General features: G+C 38.5%; 1 protein-coding gene across 1 annotated transcript in view; it reads right to left on the bottom strand.

Moving 5' to 3' along the window:
• The window catches only part of kif21a (kinesin family member 21A), a 60,056-nt gene that overhangs the window by 18,676 nt on the left and 15,123 nt on the right, over nucleotides 1–26,257 (bottom strand). Inside the window, exons 2-18 of the mRNA XM_062420807.1 lie at nucleotides 13,691–13,913; nucleotides 10,239–10,421; nucleotides 9,507–9,647; nucleotides 8,904–9,035; nucleotides 8,515–8,685; nucleotides 7,571–7,686; nucleotides 6,732–6,927; nucleotides 6,434–6,623; nucleotides 6,183–6,249; nucleotides 5,339–5,542; nucleotides 4,685–4,756; nucleotides 3,440–3,527; nucleotides 2,985–3,099; nucleotides 1,598–1,786; nucleotides 850–1,049; nucleotides 299–406; nucleotides 97–165 (exon numbers count right to left, since the gene is read on the bottom strand). Coding sequence (XP_062276791.1) covers nucleotides 97–165; nucleotides 299–406; nucleotides 850–1,049; nucleotides 1,598–1,786; nucleotides 2,985–3,099; nucleotides 3,440–3,527; nucleotides 4,685–4,756; nucleotides 5,339–5,542; nucleotides 6,183–6,249; nucleotides 6,434–6,623; nucleotides 6,732–6,927; nucleotides 7,571–7,686; nucleotides 8,515–8,685; nucleotides 8,904–9,035; nucleotides 9,507–9,647; nucleotides 10,239–10,421; nucleotides 13,691–13,913 — 2,464 coding nt within the window. The remainder of the gene's footprint in view (nucleotides 1–96; nucleotides 166–298; nucleotides 407–849; nucleotides 1,050–1,597; nucleotides 1,787–2,984; nucleotides 3,100–3,439; nucleotides 3,528–4,684; nucleotides 4,757–5,338; nucleotides 5,543–6,182; nucleotides 6,250–6,433; nucleotides 6,624–6,731; nucleotides 6,928–7,570; nucleotides 7,687–8,514; nucleotides 8,686–8,903; nucleotides 9,036–9,506; nucleotides 9,648–10,238; nucleotides 10,422–13,690; nucleotides 13,914–26,257) is intronic.

Genomic DNA, 26,257 nt, shown 5'->3' with positions numbered 1-26,257 from the left:
AGCAAAATGCAGCTCTTGATGATGCACATTTTACCTTTGCTGTTGCCATATGTCAAGTGTAATTTCTAGTTTAAAAATGAAAGTACAACAGCTCACCTCCTCCGTCTTTCTCCTCAGAATAAGCTCCTGCTGTCTTTTCTGAGCCTCCAGTAGCCTCAGTTGATGCTGAAGAGGTAAACAAAATAACAGTATCACCAACACTAGTTAAAAGAAAGGGTTGAAACACTGAGGCCCAGATTGATGGAGATGTAATTAGCGGATTAGTGAAGCGGGGGCAGAGCACATCCCTGTCACTCACCTCTTGCTTGCGCTGGTCTTTCTTCAAAGTCGCAATTTCTCGGTTTCTGCGAGACTCGTTCATCCTGTTCTTCTCCTGCTGCTCCTTCATCTGCTTCATGAGACGAACCTGGGACAATCACATTAAACAGACAATATATTGATAAGTTTTAGCATGAAAAGCCATTATTATCTTCTGAATGTTCCATAAGATTTATGACACATTTATCATTTCTCTCATCCTCCCTGTTTATTTGGGATTTCATTTTGAAATATTGCTTGTTGGCTACTGTCCCACAGTGCATTTTCATAAGTTTTCCTCCATGTAAACAAAGAGGTGGAAATAAATTAAGATACTAGAGAGAAAGATACAGAATAAAAACAAACTTGACTAGATGATGTGAAAAATTAGCCTGTCAACACTTCACATGCTCCATTAACTGTTTTTGTTAAATCCATTTTAATCTCAATGAAAGCAAATCCTACTAAGCGCATGCAACCCGAGAAAAATAACAGAACTGGCCTCAAGAGAATAACATTATAATAAAAGAAATACAGTATTTTCAAATATACCTTGGTTTTTTTCATTTCCGCCACATCCAGCTGAAGCTTTTTCAGCTGTTTCTCGTACTGTGATTGGTTCTTCAGCAGGCGGGCGTGCTCCTTCTGAGCAGACTGCAGCTTCTGAAGCTCCTTGTTCATGAGGCCCAGCTTCTTCTCATATTCAGCCTTGATCTTGCGAGCCTTGTCCTCCGTGCCGGTTTCCACTGAAGCTGAAAATACATACAAACCAGAATGAGATATCGCAGTGATAAGCTTCACAGAGTAGAGAAGTAATAAAGTATTTTTCTCTTACGGTTCATAGAGTCCTTGATCTTTAGATGTCAAAAAGTCTCTTGTATCATTTTCTAATTAAAACAAGCTCAAAACTCCTCTGTGCTTTTAAAATCTCCATCAAAATGCATCAGCTTTGATCCATTAGTGCTGATAGGCTTAAATGTATCTGTCACTATCTGGCTGCTGAGAGAGAATTCATAGCTGACTTTAAAGGATTTGCTGAAGTTTGAGGTTTTTTTTTTTTATATCACTAAAAGCCAAAAAACTGAGATCAAAAATGTAGGGTTAAATATAAATTCTTACAAATAGTAGGACCAGCACGAACTAAAATATAATTCACTTTGAGACTGAAATAAATTGATCAAAGGCACAGACATTTAAAAAAAAACATCTACATCTTCATCTACATCTCAGCATGCCATGATCTTCCCACTGAGTGATACATGACTCCCCCTGCTGGCCAACACCGTCCCCATGTCCTTACTCATGTTATGGAGCACGCGGTCCCTCTCCAGCTGGGTGTCCCTGATCTTGCACTGCAGCATCATCAGCTTCTGCTCGTACTGCTGTTTGAGCGTGTGCAGACGCCGCTGGCTGTTCTCCAGCTCGTCGATCAGCTTCTGCTTGATGGCGATCTCGCAGGTGATGTTGGCCAGATCTGCCTGGAAGTTCTCTGACGGGTCACAGACTTAATAAGATTGAGTATTCACATCCACAGTGATATTGCAGTCACAAAATTACAGTATTTCTTGTTTTTGGTGTAAGAGGACACGCCCCCTTTGATTGACTTACTCTTACTTGAAGAATCTTTTGAAAAATTACAACTAATTCAACATCGTGCTGCTAGTGAGCATATTACCCCAGTTTTAGCTACACTTTTAAGCTTCTTTTACTTTTTTTAAAAGCTCTAATTGGTTTAGGACCGGCCTACATCACAGACTCTATTGTTTTACAATCCTTCACAAGTTCTCAGATTGTCTACTATGGTTTGTTAAATACACACAATTATGCAAATAAGAAACTAGGAAGTGCAGCTTTCTTTAATTATGCTCCAAAATTATGAAATACTCAACCTAAACATTTTTAAACGACACCTGCAAAGGGATTTATGTGGCTTTCATTTAGTGTCATTTCTACTTATTTTTACAAAGTGTCTAATTTAATTTCTATTTGTTTATTTGCTGTTGTTTTACTGTATTGTATTTTTAATTTTTCTCTGTTAGGCATTTTGAGCTAGACCCCTTGCATGAAAGGTGCTCTATAAATAAAGTTTATCACTATTGTTAGTATTATTATTATTAATGTTATCAATATTATTATTGTTGTTATTATCATCACACACAAATGCATGATGGTTGTTTCCCTAAATTGAATGAAAACATATGAAGTACTCGTGCCTGTAACAGCTACCAGTTCTCAGGAAGCACAAAGTGTTTATGTCCTTTTACTTTAATTTCAGTCTTGAGTCAGACTCAACATTTAGGATAATTTCCACTAACAACACACAGCCATCTGTCAAAGAGGATGTACTAATCTGTAAGAGTATTGCGAGTGGACTTTGTGTATTGTATTCAGTTAAACCCTCCTATTCAAACAACATTGTGCCCCTTCATCTCCATGACTGATTTTATTCCATTTTGGGGATCTACATCAATGGTAGGACCATCTCATCCAGACCTCCCCCAAATCCAGCTGCTCCTTTGTCTCATGTCACAACCCTTTCTTTGGTTCTTACAGTTACAGTCAGAAGCACTCATCTCTCTAAATGAGTGTTTAAATCTGGGCTGACGGTGACTGAACAGCTCCCACATGTGGTGGATCTGCAGGAGTGCGTTAGAGAGAGAAAAGAGAGCAGACGCTGTTCCTCATACCTTTTTCATCCGACTCAGAGTCAGAATCATCAGAGCTCTCCTCTACATCCATCTCCTCTTCGTCCTCCTCGTCATCTTCTTCTGCCTCCTCGTGGTCGCTGCCTTCTTGGACCTCCTACAAGACAAACACAAACTATTACAGGTCTTTGCTTTTCAAGCAGTTCCTGGAATTGAAATATAATTTGGGGACTTATCTTAAGAAAAAGTGCTCAGTTGTTATACTCAGTACATTTAAATCACACATACTAAATAAATAAATACATAAATTTGGTTAAAAGCAAGCAAAAAATCATCATATGTAAACAAATGTCTCAAAAAGTAAAGTTAAGTAAAGCAATTACAATTTTACAATTACACATTTTCCTAAGACTTGTAAGATAAAGGGTTATCAAGCTTTTAACTGATTATCAGAGATGATTCAGTGTATATATGAAACAAGATGCAGTCCATCGTACCATTTCTGCCTCCTCGATGACTCTCTCGGCCATTTCCTTCTCGGTTCCCTTCTCTTGGTCGTTGTCAGGAACTTCCTCCTTGTTGGCGCTGAAAGATTCAGAAAGGGACGAGAGTCAAAGACGTCATCTATCAGCTGTTACTTTTCCATCTTATAAAAGGAACACATGAATATTTCCTGAGCAGAACACATGCATGTGGATTGCATGTGCATCTTCACAGGAACTGTAACATCATATTCATCATTCATTCAACATCTGTTGGTAATTAGGACATCTCTTCATTGTTTTAGTTGGCTCTGCACACTTTTTTTTTTATTAATAACGCACACAAAGCTCCATTATTATTAAATTATCACACTATCTTTCTGGCAAATAAGCTTTTTGATGGATTTGATGGAACCATTGAGTTTATATTTGTAGACAATGCATGTTTTTTATTATGAGATAATGTTGTTTGCATGTACTGTAAAACATACAGAAAGAGCCTTTTACTGTTAAGTTGAAAACAGAGACTTGTGTTGCTCATGAGCTTGCTTGTGAAAAAGACAGTATGTTTTCTTTAACAAAAGGAAGGAATCTCACCAGAGTCCAGCAAAAGCAAAAAAGAAAGAAAGAAAGAAAGAAAGCATGTAGGGAATACGCGTGTTGTGTTTTGCACTAAACCGTATGACTAGACTGACTGCAAAGAAAAAGAAAAAATAATAAAAAAAGAAAAAAATCACCCAATTTTACATTGAAATATAGATTTTTAAACAAATGCTGATAGCAGTCTAAAATAAAAAAAAAAAGATCATTTCCTGTACATGTGATCAACACTTTTAAAACCTTTTTTAAACTTTCAAACATTCAACAATAATAGTCTGAATGTTTTCATAAACTATGCTACAGTATTCATGAACCACCATGACCATTTTGAATAAAAAATAACCACTTTCTACTTCCAGACTGTCTTGAATGCATATGAAAAAGTCAGAAAAATTTGAAAAAAAACGATGCAGTAGAAAGCAGGGTTGTAGCATGATGAGTCAGTGGGTGAGCTAAGGGGATCACACAGCTCTAAAGAAAGATTTAAGGCTTATTATCATGTATTATAATAATGAAAATTGATTTTTATATGCAGCTATATCAGTTTCACTCCAGGTGGGGGGCAAACCTGCTGAAAATACACAAATTAATAAAAAAAATGGTGCATTAGGGGAAGCAAAGGATGAGAATAGCAACAGGAGGGTGGAAGCTCTGACAAACCTGGCGTCCTCAACCTCTTCCACCACCTCCTCCCTTTGCTCCCTCTCTCTCTCATCCAACAGCAGCTGGAGTCTTCAGGGAGGGGTGAAGGGGGTCAAACGAGAGAAGGAAGCAAGAGATGAACGGAGGAAGGGAAGAATGGAGGGAAGAATGGTCAGAGGAAGCTCTGCACTGAAAATCCCACCTTTTATCCCACCTATAGTGCCGCTCAGCACGACTCTGACCATTTCAAACCTGGAGCCTGAGATCAGCTGTTCATGCTGTTGTTGATTTCTCATCAGGAATTTCTTGCAGTCCAATTGTTGTGTCTATCAGCACTGTGATACTGTCACATAATAACTTTGATCTCTATTAAAACACATTATATTTAAACATTATTGATTGCCTGATATCGTCTATCCGCTATGTGACGTCATGACTACAAGCCTTGTGCATGTGTCTATTGCACCAAATGTTAATTGTATTGTACCAAATTGTTCTACTTTAAGTCTATAACAAGCCAAACTGACATCAGGGTACAAAATTCATTTTTTAAAAAGGGGCATAGTTTTGGGATAAAAAGAAGTGCTGATCCAGATGTGAACACAGCTAAATATGCAAAGACACATAACAGCCAATCCAAATAATCTAAGTTGTCTACTACACTCTCGTTACCTTTTCTTTTTCTTTTTTTCTCGCTTCTTCAGTTTCTCCAGGTCTTTCTTGGCGAGCTCGATGATGTCAGAAGTCTCCTTCTCGGGGGCCAGCAGCGGCGTGGAGAAAGATCCGGGCCCTCCGTAGAACGACTGACGGTTGGAGGCACGGGACAAATTCTTCCTCAGGTTCTCATTCACAGCCTCGCTCTCTAAGAGTTTGGCTCTGAGGAACGCAGACATCAGACAGGATATACTCAGGATACACAGGATACACCCACTAGGGCTGCAATTAAGGATTATTTTTTATAATCGATGAATCTATTGATTTAGGTGATTAATTGATTAGTTATTTGGCCTATTTAATTTCAGAAAACAGTGAAAAATGTTGGTAACTGTTTCCAAAAACCTAAAATACAACTTTAAATGTCTTGTTTTGTTTTACACTGTCAACATACACTTCATATTAGCCACTGTGCTCATGTCCTTTTCTATGATTGTCTGTTGTTGAGCCACAACAAAGGTCAGAATGTGGCCTGCAGCAGATTATATAAGGTTTGTTTGCCTTTAGCTGGAAATGCCTTTTGCTATGTCGTACAGCATGTTGTAAAATAGCGAGGATTGATGAAAAGATCAAAGCTTTACTTCAGGCTCATAAGGACACACACATGACCAAAGGCATGATTTCCTTCCAGGCCGACACATGATGATAAAAATAGGTCCTTTTGTTATTTGGACAAACTGATCTTTTAAATCAAATAAAAAGAAACATTTATGACTTCACACCTGTCGTTTGTTTGCTTTAAAGTCATCATGCACCTGAGCAATTTAATCAATCACATCATTTTACAATGAGAGATATTTACCTGAGCTCTTCAATCTCTTTGATGTAACCCTGAATCATGTTGCCAATCTCCTCAGTGCCTCCTTCACCTGGAAAAAGAAACAGAATAGATTTAAAATGAGAGAAATAAAAAAGAACTGCATCATGTTTTCACTGTAATGGCAATGACAGAGCAAAAATGAAGACGAAAGCATTAAAAAACCCAACATGAGCTTGCTGAAAAAGTCTTTGCCTAAACTAATCTAATAGTGTGAGTCTGCAGGTTCCTCCTACCTGCCCTGGCGAGAGCCTGGTTTGCTTGGTCACTGATCAGCTGGGTGAGCCGCCCTCTCTGGGCATCGATGGTCTCCTGCATGGCCTTCACCCTCACTCTCAGGTTGCTGTTCTCCGTCTGCAGGATTGCATTCTCATGGAACATGTCGCTGAAGCTCTCCATGCCGTCCTCGCCCGCCAAGCGTTTACCCTGCACAGAGGAGAATGATATATACATAAAACTCATCTAATATGACTGGTAGATTCATTTTTTTTTCATTGCTCTCCCTGCCCTTTAAACTTCTTCCTCTCTCCTCACCGACTTGTACTCCATCAGCTCTATCTGCAGTCGAGCTATCTCCGTCCTGAGAGCGCTGATCTGCTGGCTGGCCTTGTCCTGGTTCACCATCACCTTGTTCTTGATGTTCCTGGCTCTGTTGGCGTACTTCAGCGTGTTCAGCGTCTCCATGAAGTCACGGTCAGACGGGCTGATGCATGCGATCATCACTGTTTGGCTGAGGCGAGAAGAAGAGAAGGAGATGGATGTTAGTGTATGGTTCAGCTGCACATTTCTCATAAAGACTCACACTGTGATTTATTATTGCTGATAACATGTCCAGATATTTATATGAACAATAGCGTTGATCCACGACCCCACAGCCAAAAATACAAGCAGATTTAATCTAGGCGGAAATATTTCTCAGCTTGAATGCTTTGGTGAGGAAAATTGACGTTTAATGCTGATAAAACATTCTCATTTGAAAGCATCTGTGATATTACTTTGATTTAAAAGTACACTCTTAAATGACTGTCCACATTTTTCAATTCTGAATACTTTCCTTATTTCTAAACAGAAGTCATATATCACCAGCTTGCATGTATCATTGTCCGATATTATATATTTAACCTACCGTCTTATATATGCTTTGTTAAAAATGCTGTTGGTAGATTAATGGACATCTAATGCTAATCACACTCCTTTTATTCTCCAATTCATTCCTGTATTTACATCCTCACAAGGAATGAATTGCTGGGTTTACATCTGATGTATCATTTACAGAAAAGGACAATCTTGTGATGCTTGTTTGCCGATTTCCATTTGTAATCTTTGACTAATAACACTTGAGGAAAAAATTGTGAAAACATCTGCCCACCGACCTGTTTCCTCCTAAAGAGTCCTGTAGAAGTCGGGTGAGTTTGGAGTCTCTGTAAGGCACGTGTGAGGAGCGTTTGCTCCGGTCGCCCAAAGCACTGATTACATTCCCCAGAGCGAGCTGCAGGAACAGACCGGGAGCAGAGAGGAGACAATATATTTAAACAGCTGACTTCATCTTTGTTAGTATGAAATATGTCACAAGATAAATACATTGTAAACGTGTCACCTAAACAGGGCTCATAGCATGGGTGTGACATTGTATTTAATTTATTTCAAACATTTCTGTCTTTTCATTGACGTTTTAAAGGGCATTTCAATCATTATGATTTTGTTAAGTCTTCAAGTTTCTAAGGCTGGTTAGCAGTTATGGTTTATGTGTCAGTTAGGGGATTTGTAGGTGATTATTGTGTATGATCTTATTTCAGTCTAATTTTACATTTTCCTTGTGTTCTTTCTGTGGAAATTTTGAGAATTTTCCTGCTTTTACCACCAATTTTATCAAACATGTCAACTTCCTCTGTCTGGAAAACCCCTCAAAATAATCTGAAAAGCTTTAAATAAACAGAAAGAATCCATAAAAACAGTTATAACAAAAAAAATACATTAATTCCCATTAATAAAGGCTTTGCATTTGTGATTATTTTAGAAAAGAAGAACACTTAAACTGCATCTGAATTTTCATTAAATCTACCAATTACTGATTATAGTGCTGTCTAAAGCTGTAATTTTGTAGATAAAACTGCAAATATCAAGTTTATTTTTTTGATTTTTAAGCTGTCAATACTACCACCTTTTGCTTCAATGATGATATATTTACAGATGTATGCCCCTCTCTGCTGTATTCTTGTCTTTTATTAAATTTAGCCACTAGATGGCAGTCAAACCCTATAATATCAATTCTCCCTTGACTCTCCTCACACACTTTGCTTGAGGGAGAGAAGCTCACCAGTCCACAGTTGATGGAGATGCCCTCTTTGGCTCGATCACCCGTCGCTCCGGTTCTCTTCAGCCTCTCTGAACCGGCGAGGTCAACAAAGTGAAACTTGGCTGACAGCGTCTCGTACTCGTCCATCTCAGAGTTGCCGTTGGACACTCTGTTATCAGTCTCATTGTCTTGCTGTGAGTGACAATGACAAAAACAAAACACTGTTTTTATTTTATCCTTATCTAACCCAGTATATGTATACACATGCAGATGATATAAGTTTTATTAGTTTGATCTTCTACTGAATGTATTTGATGCATGTAGTTCAGTTAAGAGCTTTGGGAAAAAAACAAAAACTATTGGGAACTTTCTGGCAGTTCAGATGTTGTTCAGTGTGATAATGTACGAACATTGTCGGAGGCACAGACGCGGACTTGGCACAGGTGGATGGTGAAGATGGCGTGGGATCGAGAACTCTGGACGTTCATCTGAGTGCTGGCTGTGGTGCGAGACAGAGCTCCCAGCTTCAGGCACTGCATCATCTGAACACACACACACAGAGAGAGAGAGAGAGAGAGAGAGAGAGAGAGAGAGAGAGAGAGAGAGACAGAGAGAGAGAGAGAGAGCTTTAAAGATTAACACACTGGTCCAATTCATGTTGATGTAACTGGATATAAAACACAAATATCCTCTGGCGTATACAAAAATAAACATTAGTGCGGTTGGTTGCAATCTGCAAGCTCACCACTAGATGCCACTAAATCCTACAGACTGGTCCTTTGATTTCAGAACATATCTATTAGTTTCTGCTTTTTTACACCAAGAAAACAATACTGTATACAATATTATTATTAATAAAAAAAATAAAAAACAACATTCTACGGTCTGACAACCTAGTTAGCTTCTGAATTACTGGATTTGAATTAACAGTTTAGATGCAGCGCTGTGTCCAGAGCATATTCAGACTCCATTGTATTAATGTTGGCCAAACACACACACACACACTCCTGTACCTCTGCCTCAGAGGAAACGGTCCGTGTGGTCACTCCCACTGTGTAGATTCCTCCGTTGGCGTCCTCGTGAATCTTGATGTGAGATTTCTGCTTCATGTCTCTTACGGAGTCGAACAGGTCCAGAACTTCCTCATTGTAAAGCTGCACAGATGCAAAACACAAGAAACATATATTTATATAATAAGCTCTTCCTGACCGCCAGACACAGTGTATAATACTGGATGTTATCTGTCTCGCACATGCACAGACAGAGTTAACTGAATACAGGAAATATAAATAATGGACAACTGCCCAGTAAGTATCAGTATCTGCCCAAGTATTCAATTTCTGTGTATGTCCTTATTTCTTCGCCATAACTCATCCATTTCATCCATCTCTCTCCAATTCCAGGTCGTCTCCAGGAATTTTAACACTGTCGCAGTCTGAAGGATCAGCACAACTGTCAATTCACATCATTCCTGTTAACTATCATTCCCCCCCCCCCCCCCCCCCCCAAACACCTCCTAACCCCACGATGACAGCTGCTGCAGTTCAATTGTCAGTGTGGATATTTTCAAGTGATGGAGAGCTGGTGTTAAAGCTTGTTAAACGAGCAGTGTCAACAACATAAACCTAACCCATGACATCTCTGTAAATGCCTGTCCTAATGTGTGTGAGAGAGAGAGATTATATTATGTTTCTTTAACTTGGTTTAATTACTTCTTGGTAAAACAAGAAAGAGTGGACGGGTACCTCGAGGAACTGGGCGTTGATTTTAAACTCAGGTACAGGCCGTCCCTGCTCCTGAGCGGCCTGTCTGCGCTCCTCGATGCCCTTGAAGAGATGGTGGACGGCACGAGGAATGATACCCAGCTCGTCGTCTGAGATGTTGACGTCAAAGCCCGTTCCCATGGTGTAGGTCTTCCCCGAACCCGTCTGGATGGAGAGGAGAAAATGTCATAAAGAAGAACTAAAACAGAACAACAGTTTAAGCTTTTAATGAGAAATAAATTAAATCTAAAAGCTCAGGTTGACCACATCTTTGCCACTAAGGAGAAAATAAGCTTTAAATCTCAATATCAGACTTTGTAACTTGCTAAAATTTGTATTTACATAATTATTCTGATAGTTTGTTTTATTTTTAACCTATTAATGTTGTTTTAATGGTAATTATAGGCCATGAGACACACCATGATCTACTATTGTGTCCGAGTTTAATCCTGTTTGAATGGTAGGTTTTACACTACTACTATTAACTACTAACATCTCAAAATTACAGGATTGTTCAACATCTAATTCCAAAACCACATTAACCGCATTAATCAGCTGCTATAACAGCCTCCAGTGTTTTTTTGGGAAGGCTTCCCACAGCATGTTGAAACCTGGCTGTGAGGGATTTGCTCATTTATCACTGAGCCACATTAGTATTCAGGAGGTCGACCGCTGATGTTAGGCAGATCAGAGCTCTGTGTGGGCCAGTCAAGCTCTTCCACAACAAATTGGGATAATCATTTCTTACTGGATTTGGCCTCGTGACTCGTGCACAGGGGCGATGTCGTGTTAAAACAGGAAAGGGCAACAAATTTGGAGGGACAGCATTTCAAAATATATCATTGCTGTAGCTTTTTTCTCCCAAATTGGATCTGAAGCACAATGCAAGAGAAGCAGCCCCGAGCAGGATATGAGATGTTAAGTGCTACACAAATTCTTATTGTCATTACATGCTGTTATTTAGAGCTGTAATTTACTTTTGTTGTATATTTTTCACTGACATCAGCGTCAGTAATGCCTCCAGACATTCCCTGGAAAATGGGCAATGAACTATTAACTCATTACTTTCGCCTGGGGGCAACACATGGAGCTGTAGAGCAAGTTTTTCTTGTTGTGGCTGCGTTCACACTGTTCAAATGAGGATGCTGTCACTCGATATATTAGTACCAGAATATCAGTGGCACCTCTTGCTTAAAATAAAATAAACCCGGGCTTTAAACAGCTCAGCATCCTTTTTATATGACAGAAGATTTACTCTCTGCTCTCCTGATCATTACTGTTTATATCTGCAACCCAACCGGGAAGAGTTCTTGTGATGCAGCCGAGTGGGTCGCTCTAAATCTAGATTAGTCTCCTAAACAGGTCTGATCCAGGCAAAACCGACCACTGCCTGTGTGTGTGTGTGTGTGTGTGTGTGTGTGTGTGTGTGTGTGTGTGTGTGTGTGTGTGTGTGTGTGTGTGTGTGTGTGTGTGTGTGTGTGTGTGTGTGTGTGTGTGTATGTGTGTGCTTTCAGAGGCAGTTACTGGGGAGATATGGGTTAATGTGGACACCCATTAAAGATGTATACTGCAGCTGTCTAAGAGGTGTGTACGCACTTCACTTCACTTTGACTCATGTGAGTGCCGTACAGCAGGGGACTCGGTCGCCAGGCAACCTGAGCAGTAGGGGAGGTGAGGGAGGTGAGGGAGGTGACGGAGGCCCAGACTTGCATGTCATTTCCATGTGGAGGAAAACAAAGCGGGAGAGGGAAGTGGAAGAGAAGGAGCAGTAACCGGAGAAAAAGAGAAGAGGAGTGGGCTGCAACTAACAACTAGCAATTATTTTCATGACTTTCTAGACTAATTAATTGTTTATTTTATCCATTAAGTGCGGAAAAAAGTAGGTAAAGAGCCCATTATGACACATGTAACTTTTTCTCTTTGTTCAAACAAGAGTTCAAAATGCATAAATATTAATTTTACTATCATATACATCAATCAAAGAAAAACTGCAAGCTGTAATATGAAAAGTTTTGATGGTTTTTGTCTTTTTTTTCTGTCATGTTTCTTGGTATTGCTGTTATAAATATAATATTTTGGTCACATCTATTTTCATTTTATTAATTTTCACATATTCCTGTATTTAATTCAGATATTTACATCCGAGCTGTGATGATACAACACTGGTTTGGTTTCCTAACTGACATTGTTAAAAAAAACAACCTTAAGCTCTGTACATCTTGCAATAGCAGGCTCACTGCCAGTAATGCCATTAATACCACAAGTTAATCCTTAAATTGCCCTTCAAGGTATGGTGTGTGTGTGTGTGTGTGTGTGTGTGTGTGTGTGTGTGTGTGTGTGTGTGGCGTCACTAATAAATGAGTACAAGTCAGTGTGTGTGCAGAGGAGACAGTTATTTCTCTGGAATTTGTAGGATTATAAAGCCTGAGCTCCTCGTGACTTCACATACAGCTTTACATGACTGCAAACATTTAGTGCATACATAAATTAACAAACAGGACTTCAGCCACACGAACTACGGCTGCATGATACTTCATACTGTGTCATTTCTCCATTAACTTTAAACTGAAATCATGTGCTATCAGTATACTGTCCTTTAACATATTTATGTTGTCTCAATGAATAATTACAACTACACTGCAGTTTAAAGCGATTAAAATATAGATTTAATTTATATATAATTTTGGTTGACTTCTGCCTCTACATATAATCAACATATTGGACTTATTGCAAGTCTGTTCAACCTAGAAGAAAAAGTGTTTCTGCCTTTTGTTTCTGTTTCCTTTTCCAAAGTAGAGCTGCAACTGACTATTATTTTATTTATTGGTTAATATGAGGGTAATTTTCTCGATTAATCATTTGGTCTAGAAAAAGTTCAGATGTAATCAAATGTCTTGTTTGGTCCAATCAACAGTCCTAAATTCAAAGATAATCAGTTTACTACTTTAAATCCTCATATTTAAGAAGTTGCAACCAGTACATGTTTGGTATTTTTCCTTAAAAAGTGGCTCAAACTATTATTTGACAATGAAATAGTTGCAAATTGGTCAATTAAATCATTTAATTGTTACAGTACTGTTCTGATTTGAGAGTCTAAGAATAGAGGGTGTTGTATGCTGGATATATTATAGTCCTCTGAGATTTTGGGCTGAAAAAATAAAGTACACATACCACCATATCAGTAAATATTCTTATAAATACTGTGAGGTGGTACAAGGTCACCTAGGTTTAAATTCCTCCAACAGAAGTCTCCTCCTGTGTCCTTTTCCCAACCGTCAACACTTCCCACCTCTCAAACACGCCCCTCCTCTCTTTCTCCTCTAACACACACACACTCACACACACACACACACACAGACCAGTTCGCTTCATCCACTTCTCTAATAAAGCCCCGTCAGCACTGCAGCTGTGATGCCGAGCACACAAAGACTCGCCTGTCCGTATGCGAAGACGGTGGCGTTGTAGCCCTCGAAGCAGCCGTCGATCAGCTTCTCCGTGCAGGTGGAGAAGATGCTGTCCTGCTGGGAGTCCATGTCGAACACGTAGTCGTAGGTGAAGGACTTGTCTTTGCCCAGGATCACCTGAGGCTCCCCGGGCATCACATACGTACAGATGTGACATCCTTCGATCTTCTCGCGGGCCAGCTGAGGACGAATCCTGCAGAAAATACACAGAAAAAAGAACAAAGATATGAGATTTTGCTAATGTACACAATGTGCAAAGATGTTAGACATGTGTTAAGATTTTTTTGTCTTGTACACACTGTGGTTTTGAAAGTTATAGAGGCTTCAAGCAAAAACCACCTTCAAGCCTCATGAATGATCCACAAATTAAAAAAACACAAAAACAAACACAAAAGAAAACAAATTCCCAGAGTAATCAGAAACATCTGTCACACCATTTGTTACAGGAAAACTAAACCGCTGTCTCTTGCAGGCCACCAGAATTGATTCGTGAGAGCTGACCTGTGGCTTTGCATTCTGAGAAAATAAAAATGAGGAGGGTTTTTTTACTGTAAATGAGAGAAAACTGCAACCCAAAGCAGTAAAAACTGTTGGCACCACACAGCAGCACAGCACTGGATTGAAATTTCAACCGCACCCAAAACCACCGAGACAAATAAAAACATAAAAGTATCGATACAATGATAAGATGATGAATTGATAAAGGTCTGCTGCCAAATCCGAGTGGTATAAATCCTGTAGTTATTTGAAAACATCCAATTATTGCAAGTAAAGTATTGTGCAATATTGACAAAAAACCTCACCATAACTACAGTGGTAACCTTGCATATAACCTTTAAGAAGTTAGGTCCGGTGTACACTTAAGTGAAGCTGCCAAAAAAAAAGAGACCATTTTCATTACAGTCATTTGGTCTTAAAGACTGTGTAAAGTGAATTCAGACATTTTCTTCTAAACACATTAAATAGGTCATACATGTATTTCTAAAAAAGGTGTAAAACGCATTTCAACCATTTAGATTGTAATTGTGCTAGGCTTCACAAACTGTGTTTCAAGATTTCTGTGTCTGGATTTAATGGGCCGGTCTGAAAATCGCATAAACCCACCCCTGCTGCTGTAGAGGTATAAATACATTCAGCACACACTACTACTACAGTCTACAGTTAGCCAGTTAGTTGAGTTAGCCGCTGAATTAGCCGCCAAGCTAGATGCCGAATTAGCCGCCGAGCCAACAGCTGAGTTAGCGGCCGAAAGCTCTCAGACATAGCGTCCATGTTTCTGGTAGAAGTGGTGACTTTGATTGACAGGTGACACTTGGTAGGGGGCGGGGTTTCAGCAAACTCGGCGGGCACTCCCACAGCGTTTGGGAGCAGAGAAAAAGGTTGATTTTTACACAACTTTGAAGCCTAATTTCATATATTTGTCGATTTTTTTAATCATTCAAATTCAGAATATTTATTCTTACTTTACACAGTGTTTAAACAAGCACTTCTAAGGGAAACTACAACACAGAATCGACTGTGCAGTAATAATCAAATTTTTTCTTATTATTTGCACAAAGAAAAGTCTTTTCAAAAGGCCAATTAAAACACAAAAGGGGTACGTCTTTTGAAATATTGATCAAAAAATCACAAAAGCACCACCACTAATATATGAATTTATATATTTTCACTCCCTACAGATGCAGAGTGTTTTTTGTACGACAGGGACAAGGTCATCTACTTCTACTCTGACCCAACTGGGTTAATACTTTAGCGTGTGTGACAACGCTGCAATGCTGAATGTTAGAGATGTTCTCTCAAATGTTGGACAAATGTAATCTGACGGGGGATTAACTGATTTCACGTGGATGTGAGAGAGATAGAAGTGGGTTCATTTTGCAGTGGAAGTGAGCATTTATGGGAGTTTTTTAGTGAAAGAAAAGAAAGATGGAGGAACAGACACTACGACGGCAGTCGGGGACGTCTGTGCTCAAGGACAAAGAAAGCAGGAGAGAAAACACTTTTTGAATGTCAGTCTGAAGGTTAGACAAATGAGAAAAAAAAAACACTAGAAGAAAAGAAGGTGCCTCGGGCTTTCTGTCAATTTTCACCCAAATGAGTCACATTTTGAGATATTTTACTCACAGTACAGGGTGAAAATAAACTCTATCCAAATATGGTGAAGGTAATAATGAATGTAGCTATAGTTATATTACAGTGATTACCATTCATGATATTATAACAGTTCATATAAAACCACCACAAACACTTTACAGATAAAAAGTAGGGTTGCAAATGTTTCAATTTGATCTTTTATTAAATATTTCCAGAATCATATTATGTAGTTTTATGCAGCTTTTGTTATTTACATGAATCATTTTGGGGAAATTGTATTTACCACTGTAAATAATAACAAACAAAATGATTTATTCAAGTTTTAAACATACGTCTGATGTGAATAATTGCAACAGAACAGTTTATTACACTTATCAGTCAATCAATGTCATCTTTTTAATGGGATTCTGCCAAAATGGGCCGTTTTATGATATAAATGAATGTTGAAAGGGTGTTTTTTTGCATCAATATTAATTTAGCTCTAATAAAAAAGGTGCTTATCTTGCTTTTAGCAGGTTAGGAAAAAGGGGATTTCTGCACTCTATTCTTGCATTCAAGTTAGTTAACATGTCAGTTAATTCATTAGTTTGATGCACTGATGTCCCCATCTACACAGCTGCAAATGAATCATTTCAGCATCTATGTTCTCCTCACTCAATGGTTAAATGCCCCGCTTTAAACTACCTCTCCTGATGGGTTCAGTTCACAAACAAGCTTGGAAGAAAAGCACCTGACAGCGGGCCTGCCAGTCTCCGTGTCCTGTGTGGATAAGGGTCTCATTGTGCCTCCGAGTTCAGACAGAACAATGCAGTGAGAGAAATACAGTGCGACCATTGTGTCCGTCTGTGTGACACTGGATCCCAGCGCTGACACCAACGCCACGGCTGCAGGATTACACGGCCGGCCGGACGGAGGAGTGGGAGGAGAGGTAACGGTCGCAGAATGAAAGATGGCACACACAAACTTTCCGACTGATTCCTTCACCAGACGTTATCCTGTAATGCCGTTATACTTCGACGTCTCAGGGTGTTTGTGGCACGCTTTCATTTTCAGGCTGGTGAACCTCTGACACTTGACGACTGGTTGCTTTTAATGTTAGAGTACAAACATCAAGTTTAAAGCCGCTCAAGCCAAATATTTTTAAGGTTATTACCGGGCAACCTCATTGTAAAACATGCTTTTTACAGGCTTAAAAGCTGCTTTAAAAAGTAGAAACATGTGAGCACACTGCACCATATTGCATTGATAAAGACTGCTGCAGAAATGAGCACACTCAGCACATCCTGCAGCTGCTTTAAAAAGGTAACCATACACAGTCACCTGCGGGAGCTTTTGCTTAGGTTAGCTAGTTTTAACCACAGTTAGATGTTAAATGCACAGCTGCATCTAAAGGATTGAACCATTTGATTGTACACTATTTATTGATATGCAACATGTATTTGGAATTAATGTTTTGTGAGGCTCGGCTTTTTAAGTGTATCTATTCATTGTCCGTGTGCCTTTTTCCTTGATATTGTTTTTGCCAGTGCATTTGATATGATATTGGGATTTGTAAGGGCAAAATTTACATTTTTAGTACCTATTAGTCAGTAGAGCTGTAAAGCTGCAGCCTGCAGGGCTTTATTGCAGTTTGGGTGAAGCTGAACCATTTATAAAATGTTCTTATTCCCTGCAACCTTATTTCACACAAGCTAATAAAGATGTTTAATGATCTTTGAAAATTTAGTACATAGCTCACCAAACTAAGTTATTAAATCTTAGAAATATAATATCAACCAACCCAATACATCTGGTTATATTAGACGTTATTTTCTTTATTATCTGAGCTCCAGGTGTCTGGGATGAAACTGACAGATCAAATCTTCAGTACAGATGTGTTACTCTACTGTAGCTGGAATACAGCTGCAAATAGTTGTCACATCTCTAATTAAGTCCTTCAGTCTTTTAAAAGCTTCAATGATTAGTCAATCAACAGAAAATTAATCAGCAACTATTGATCTACAACTATTTAACTGAATAACTATTTTAGTCATTTTATGAGTAAAAGTACCACAATATAAATGTTCTTGCTTTAACTTCTAAAATGTGATGGTATGCTAGACAAAACAGTTCATTTAAAAAAAATGATCCACAGATTGATCGATAATGACAATAGGTTTTAGTTAGTGCAGTCCTAAATCTTTTACACTGTTCGTTAGGGCTGGATATCTGTACTCAATACCTTTAAGTTCTCAAACGAAATAAATCAATACCTAGTAGTATGGAAACGTCTCCCGTCAAACGATACCTGCAATCGATAACATAGTACAACTGATGTTCTGCATATAGAGATTATAGCTATTGTTAGTTCCCATCTCCTGTCCCTAGTTAGGCTTTTAAAAGACAGATATTACATACAAAACCAATAATGATAAAATATTTAAACCATCTTACATATGATTACAACGAGGGCTGGGCGATATGGAAAAAATCAAGTATCAGGATATATTTGACCTAATACCTCGATATCGATATTGCAACGATAATGTAGATATGATTCTTGATGCTTTCACAAAATATTTACACGATGAAATGTTTGATAAATAATCATCGGTAATGTGGTTATAATGACAAAGTGGCTAAAAGGTAAAAGCTAGAACAGTCTGGTAAGTTCAGAAAATTACACATTTTTACAGTAATGCAACATTTAAAAGCAGGAAAAGACAACACTAATGACATCACGATATTACGATAACCTAAATCTAAGACGATATCTAGTCTCATATCACGATATCGATATATATTGATATATTGCCTAGCTCTAATTACAACACATAAGAGTTAAAACAACTTTGCAAGATAAACAAAACTGTCCATAGTCACTGAGAGGGAGAAACTCAAGCTTTTTTTCCAACTTGCTTGGGGTTTTCTTCAATATCAACAATTTTTACTGGCATCTGAAACATGTAGGAGAAAACCACAGCTGACTAACCACAGTTCTCGTCATCTATCATATTGAGGTATTGCCACAGCGCTGATGTTTGGTTACATTTTTGAGGGGGTGCACATGAGCGTTGGGAGTATCCAGAGTGCTCCTCCGTTGCTACAACCAAACCCTTCACACACAAGAATAACTCTCACTTAAACCGTTTCCCTTTTCAAGATGTCTCCGAGGCTCTGTGAGCAAATCAAGTGCTGGAAAAGCAGGAATCTGTCACAGCACTGAGCAGCTCTCCTCGTCAGGAAAAGACTCAAACATGCTCCCAACACGACCCAAAACAAACGTTCCCGTTGAGCCTCCTTAACCAGACTGCAGAGCTTGACGTTCTATTGTTTGGATCTCGTGAGGCTGTTGTAACGCACAATAAACGTGATCCCAGTTAGAAAATCAATTAGCTTCTGTGTCGAATTCACCGTATTTAATCGATGACATGTTTCCGGGGCCCGTAAGAATGCTCTATAAATCTAATCCTTTCCCGTAACCACAAGGGGGGGGGGGGGGGGTCTTTGTTTCAGACGATTTAACTCTCTAATTGGGCGTGTAATCCTGTCTGTTTCAACACTCTCCCACAATACTTTCCCACACAGGAATCTGATGGCATTCCCAAATTTGCTCTCTTTTCGTCTGAGGAGTATCATCATTATCTTTATCTCATTTAGTCAAACAGCCTTACCCCCCCCCCCCCCCAAACCCAACATGTCAACCTCCATTAGGGATAAGTAATGGGTAGGGATTCCTTTATATACATACACTTCATATACACTTTAAATAATCTCCTTTGCATATAGAAGAAACCATTATAAAAAAGTTTCTAGCATAAACTCAGAAAACTCTAAAATTATAATGCAAATAGTAAAATATTGCCATTTTTTTGCAGAGCAGTGAAATTGTAGAAAAATATCGAGTAAAGACAAAATTAGCACTCAGAAAATGATATTTAATTCACTTCCTGCAATAATCACCTGTGATATCGGTCTATGGTAATAACGCACTACTGGAAACTAACCTTTACATTTATTATAAATAAACAGACATATTGTTATTATGTTAAGCTTTAAGATGAATTCATTGATTATACTTTAGCATGAAAGAGCAGATACTGATAATAGAGCCTCAACAGTATATCGGTCAGCTGATATTGGCTGATATCATATTAGTATCTGCATATAAATGTTGTCCGATATGCATCAATATATTTATTTAAAGTTATATAGGCAGCATCTTGTGTATATTTGATCCTTGTTCTTAATTCAAGTTTAATGTTTTTTATGTTCTATAGGTTTTTTATTTATATTTATTTATAAATATTAAATTCCAAGTGAAGTTTATTGTTTCAGTGCACTGTTGTAATCTTCTACAATAACGTTTATGGTTAAACTAAAATACATATCTTTGTCAAAAGTGTTTGATAACCACATTTGAGGGATCATTGCGAAAAATGTGTTTATACATATATTCTGTATATGTAAGATTATCGGCCGATGCATCGATATCAGACTTGTTTTACTCCCTAATATCAGTATTGGCCCCAAAAATCCAGTATTGGTTGGGTCCTGATTGATAATATATAATAATAATATTATAATATTATGTAAAAATGTAAAAACACTGAACCAAATGACAAGAGCTCCGTTGATTTGGATTGAAAATGTGAAAGCTTTATGAGGCTGAATTTGCATTAACTTCAGCACTTTGGTCACAAAACCACATATCTGGAGGCACTGATGTAACATTACTGCGTGGGTGGTTTATATTAATATACAGATGTTTTACTACAGATGGCCGAGCATGTAAATCTTCATGTACATTATTAATTGAAGGAGATGACGCAGTATTTTAGATTAATAGCTCTAATGCATCATCAATAATGACTCAAGTTAAAGTGGTCTTACAGCAGTTATATATAAAATGTAAACTGAGCCTCACTGTATCAATACTGAGGACATAAAAAAAACAGTTGTGGTCACTCGTCTATTTCAGCGGCTCTGGATTTGGAGTGTGGGGAGGGGAGGAGCCGAGGTGAGAGGTCAGGAGGTCAGGGTCAAAAGGTGATGAAGGCTACACTGCTAAGACCAGCTGTCTGCTTCACGTCAGCAGGTAACTGATTCAGATACAAACACAGAAGGTGTGAAACAAGAAAAAACTGACATTGAGGAGTCTGTATGATTTAAGCTGCAACAATCTATCTCAATCTCAGTTTTCCCCCTTTATAAATACAATCTAGACAAAACATTTCATCTTCTTTGTTTATGACCATTAGAAACATTTATTAGATTCTGCATTTTTCTATTTGCACTTTTTAAGCCTTTAAACTTTCACAGCTTGTTTCTGAGCTGCTTGTGCTCAGCTGTGAACACTGAAGCACGCCCAAACCTGTTAACACCCCCAACCCCCCCCCCCCCCCCCCCCCCCCCCCCCCAACACTGTCAAACCACCTCTTCACCACACTCAATAAATCATTAAGGGTGCAGCATATTTCTATGAGGGAGGGGTGAAGGATATAGAAGTGTGAGAGTGAGTCCTTTCAGTTTTATCTGCAGCGTTGCACTTCTTTACAGTCGTCAAGTAAAAAAAATCTGATTATTGAAAAATGCAAAAAAATAACTGAAAGGATTAGGGCACCAAGAAAATGCCATTACTGAGTTTAAAACAAAAACAAGTTATCAGTATCAGTATCTTTTTTGGAGGCTGTGCCACCTCCTACACTTACCACTACACACTACACTAACCTATGCAAAGCCTATAAACAGATCTGCTGATTGTTTCCATTCCTTATTTTAAATTAGTCTGAAACTAACAGCTATTTGTATCAATGAATCTGAAGATTATTTTGAACAATTAATCATTTGGCCAGTAAAACATCAGATGAATGGAGAAATGGTGATGACCATTACAACATCCTGGAGTCTTAGTTGATCCATGTCCTCAAGTGTCTTATTATCATCTAATCAGCAGTTTAAAGCCCCAAAATATTACATCTACAATAATGAAAGACCAAGAAAAGCAACAAATTCTCATATTTAAAAGCCTTGAATCAGCTGTTTTGGATTTTAGCTTTAAAATTATTTAAAAATGATAAAATTATCAAAACAGATGCATTTTCCTTTGACTTATTAATCGACTAGTCATCACAGCTCTATTTCAAATGATTGTATCTGAAATCTGGTCACAATGGGACAATCGAAACATCACTCCTGAAGCTGTACTCCATTCCCAGTGATTTCAGTTTGTGCTGTGATTTACTCTGATGTTTGTTAAGAGACAGATTCACTGCAGAGACTCCAGCCAGTGTTCAGATAGAGAGGAAGAGACAGAAAGCAACCGTTGTTCATGCACACACAGACAAAACTCAAAGCCACTAAAAGCTCTGCTCCCAGTGGTCGCTGCAGACCGGAGGAGAGTAAACAGGACAGATCTTTATGTGGAGATTTGCTGAGAGCAGCAGTTCGGCTTGCTTGGGATGATGTCACCTGCCACTGGGCTGTCCGCTCAACTTCAAGCAGAACGTCTCCTCCATCCTTCAGTAGAGCAGACAATTATGTCTGTGTGAAGGACAGAGAGAGAGAAAGAGAGAGAGAGAGAGAGAGAGTGTGCAAAGAGGAGTGAAGCAGTAATAAGAGAGAAGTGTATGCCTCACACTTGGCTTGAAGCCAGACACTGCAGGCTGGTGTCTGCATGTCTCCTTGTGGTCGTAATCAAAGCGAGGCAGCGGGGGAAACGTTGGTTTTAATGGTGCAGGTGAGTTGCTCTAAGGCGGTCAGCGTAATTCTGCTTCCTTTCTCACCTCTCATCCACTATACAACACCTCAGAAATTTTAACAAGGCATAAAAACGCCAGAGGAGGAGGAGTTAACCCTTTTTTGAGTTTACCACATCAGGAAAGTTCAGAACTGGTCAGGTAAGTTTTAAACTACAGAAACTTGTTCTTAATTGTCTTTGCAGCTCTTTCCTGTCATTTGGTGTAATCTTCCTGTCAGACGCTGCTTTGAAACATCAAACCCTGTCCGAACGTCACAGAGTCCCTGCGTGAGACCAAAACACAACTCGTCTCAGGTCTGTGGAAGTCTTTATCTGACGTTGCCTAAAATACCACAATGGAGACCTTATGAATCCAAAAAGGAAGGAAGTTTCCAAACCCTTCATAAAAAGATAAAGATAAAGAAATGACGCTCCATAACATGAACACAAGAATACACCAAACCCACCACATGTTTACACACCTTTTTATAGCAGCTGTATATGACGGTCAGTGCCCCACGTTTTAATTACTGTAAAAACTGCATTAATTGAAGAAGTATACACAGTATAACGACCAGTCAGAGCTCAGACTTAAAGATTTTACTGGTAACACTTTCACCAAAACTGTCACTGCTCAAAATGGGACCATTAACACCCATCTTCAATGCATGGTTGCCACTCCATTGTATTTAATTGGCCTTAATGTTTATTCAGATCCCCATTAGTTGTTACCACGGCAACGCCTGCCCTATCTTTTTACAGTTACACTTCAGTACGCCAGAGAGTGTCACTATAACAGTATCACTATTACATCAAATGCTATTAAATTACATTAAAACTTGGTCTAAAAACATTAAATGGAATAAAACTTATTATTTGAACACTAAAGAATGCCTTTTAAAATGTGCTATCATATTTCCTGTTTTGAAAGAAGAAGAATAACCTCTTTGGTTGCTTCTTAAAACCTTTTTTCTTTCCTTAGCTTCTGTAAAATATGAATAATAACTATTCAGTGAAATACTGTACAGCTTGTTGTTGATGTTTTTTCTCCTTTCTTTACATCTTTGTGATTCATTTTAAATACTCTCAGAGCAGCTTCACACAACACAAACTAATGATATCTCATACAGGAGTTGTTACCGAATGATAATTGTACTATTCTTTATATACTAACTGCCCTTCATACAAAAAATATTGCATGCTGGCAGGTTGCATATTACACTGCATGTGATCACCCCTGCAGTCCGGGGATTAGAGCAACACAGCTCAGGAACGGTGCATGCAGAGAGGGGATTGTGTGCAGGTTTACAGAGAAAGGCTCACACAACTGTCAAAGACTTAACATGTGTGTATCCTCACTGTGCAGAGGCAGGTTTCACTACATGTGTGCTGCTGACTACTGCACTTTGGTTTCTCCCTAAAAAAAAAAAAAATCAACCACATGCCACAACCTACACAACCTTAAAAAAAAAAGAACTCTTGAGTCCACTGCAGCTTCTATTTGGTGGATGCTTTTATATATGCCCAATGATAAGGTACATTTATAGTATCACACACCCCTGCTAGATGTGGTTTCATGCTCTGCTCATTCAGCCAGACAGGACCACCTACTGTACCCAGACAAAGAGCTCAGCGCGCTGTCTACTGTGACTCAACATTTGGCTGCAGACGAACTGGAAAAAAAAAAAATCTGTGCCACAGTCACACACACAAATCTATCACTGATAAAAGCTTTGACTTCATATCTGTTGAGATTCAACATCACTCCAATAGTGTATCAATGTGTCTTCTGTATGTCTGTGCCGCTCTGTGAAACGCTCTGTACTCTGCGTGGCATAAAAAGGATGGGGTTGCCATGGTGACCGGTAATGGAAGCGAAGAATTAAAGTCATAATCCGATCCCAGCGGGATATATAATGCCGGTCTGGCTGACTAAAAGGATGCCAAGAGGAGGGGCACAGGAGACAGTGGAGCACGGCAGCTCGCTCAGCGTCCCGCCGCCCGTCACAGACTTCATGATGAGGTTAATTCACCGACGACCGTCTCTCAGTGCTTCTGTCCACGTGACTGAAGCCTGGGCAGCAGAAAAGCTTTATCATATAATTATTTTTAACCCACAGGGATAATTTTATGTCTTTTTCAAGTGTAGCCACTTAGCTGGGCTGTAGTTATACACTCTATTAATTCCACACATAAAAAAAGCCCACAGATGCAGTTTGGGTTAAAAGTCAGACTTCGGTTTAGTAGTTATAAATTATTTATTAGTCCAAAAGCTGAGTTAGAAAATAGAGATGGCCTCGGTTCAAGTGCAGAGACCTTCTTCTCTTTTAATGCAGCATATTTTAGAGTTTAAATCAATGTCAGCAACACATTTAATAAGATATTTACCACTTTCAAAAGAGCCAAGAGAAGTTTTATGAAAACTGGCAAAAAATATAGGTTTTAACATCAAAGTGACAAGTGGTTATTAAAGGGTTAACTCAATAAAGCCCAAAATAATGAGTTTGTCTTAGAGGGCTTTACAATCTGAACAACATATGACACTCTATCCTCAGTCTCTCCATTCAAATGTGAAAGAAAAATAAATACACATTTCAAAATGTCAAACATCTTAATTTTTTTTTCTAATCACTTTAACATTTATAGGTTGTTTTGGCAACAGACCTCACAATCTGACATCAGTGCACAACTTAATCCTCCAACAGGTAGAAGCTCGCCACTCTCGAGAGTGAGAGGAAACCAAACCCTGACTCTTAAAACCTCCCAGCAAAGGTTAAGAACGGCTGTTGTTTCTGCACAGAAATATGATCATACTGAGAAACAGACATCAGTATTAATGCTCTTATTAAATCACTCAAAATGACAAGCCTAGAGCACATTACAAGAACAGAGTAAATCAATGTTTTATGCCTTCACATTAAAACTTTGTCAAGCTTTCCCTCAAACTAAATTATCAAAAAAAGAGGAAATGAGATGTGACTGCTTTAGGAATAATAACACCAGTTAATCATTTTGTCTATGAAATGTCAAAAAATATTGTCCCAGAGTCAAAGGTGACATCTTCAAACGTCCTGTTTTGTCCATCTTTACTCCCTAAATATTCACTTTACTATCATGTATAACAAGGAAAAGTTTTAAATCATCACATTTGAGAAGTTGAAATTTCAAAAGAACGAGTAAAATGATTTATTGATCATCAAAAAAATTGCAGTTTCATTTTATCGATCAATTGATTGATTAATCGACTAATTGTAGCAGCTTTAAAACTTTCAAAAAAATTAAGAAGTACTTTATGTGGAGGAAATGTAAATACAACAGCAAAACCATTCAAAACTTACATTTTGACCTGGTAACAATCAACAAATACAGCACTAACACAGGCAAGCCATGCACAGCCACACAAGCTGAAACTTATTAGGCTTCTCTGCAATGAAACAACTTGATGTCAGATATGTAAAAACAAACAAACAAACAATTAAAAGCTATGAAAGAAAAAAAGGTTCAAATAACAAATTATTAGTCAGCAATCAAAGACTTTAGAGACCTAGCACTTGTGGACTTGTGACTTTAAAAGAGCTTTCACCCAAAACATATAAACTCTGGAAAGTAATAGCAAGAATGAGACTGAGTATCATATCTCGGTACTTTTTTTGCTACCCAGTCTCAGCCTATGACATCCAAATAACAGTTTTATAAAATAATGTGTTGTCTTATTTGCTTATTCT

The sequence above is a fragment of the Scomber scombrus genome, chromosome 6, assembly GCF_963691925.1.
Source record: "Scomber scombrus chromosome 6, fScoSco1.1, whole genome shotgun sequence".
NCBI lineage: Eukaryota > Metazoa > Chordata > Actinopteri > Scombriformes > Scombridae > Scomber > Scomber scombrus.
The sequence above is the reverse complement of the archived record's forward strand: the minus strand, read 5'-3'. Positions and strand labels throughout refer to the sequence as shown.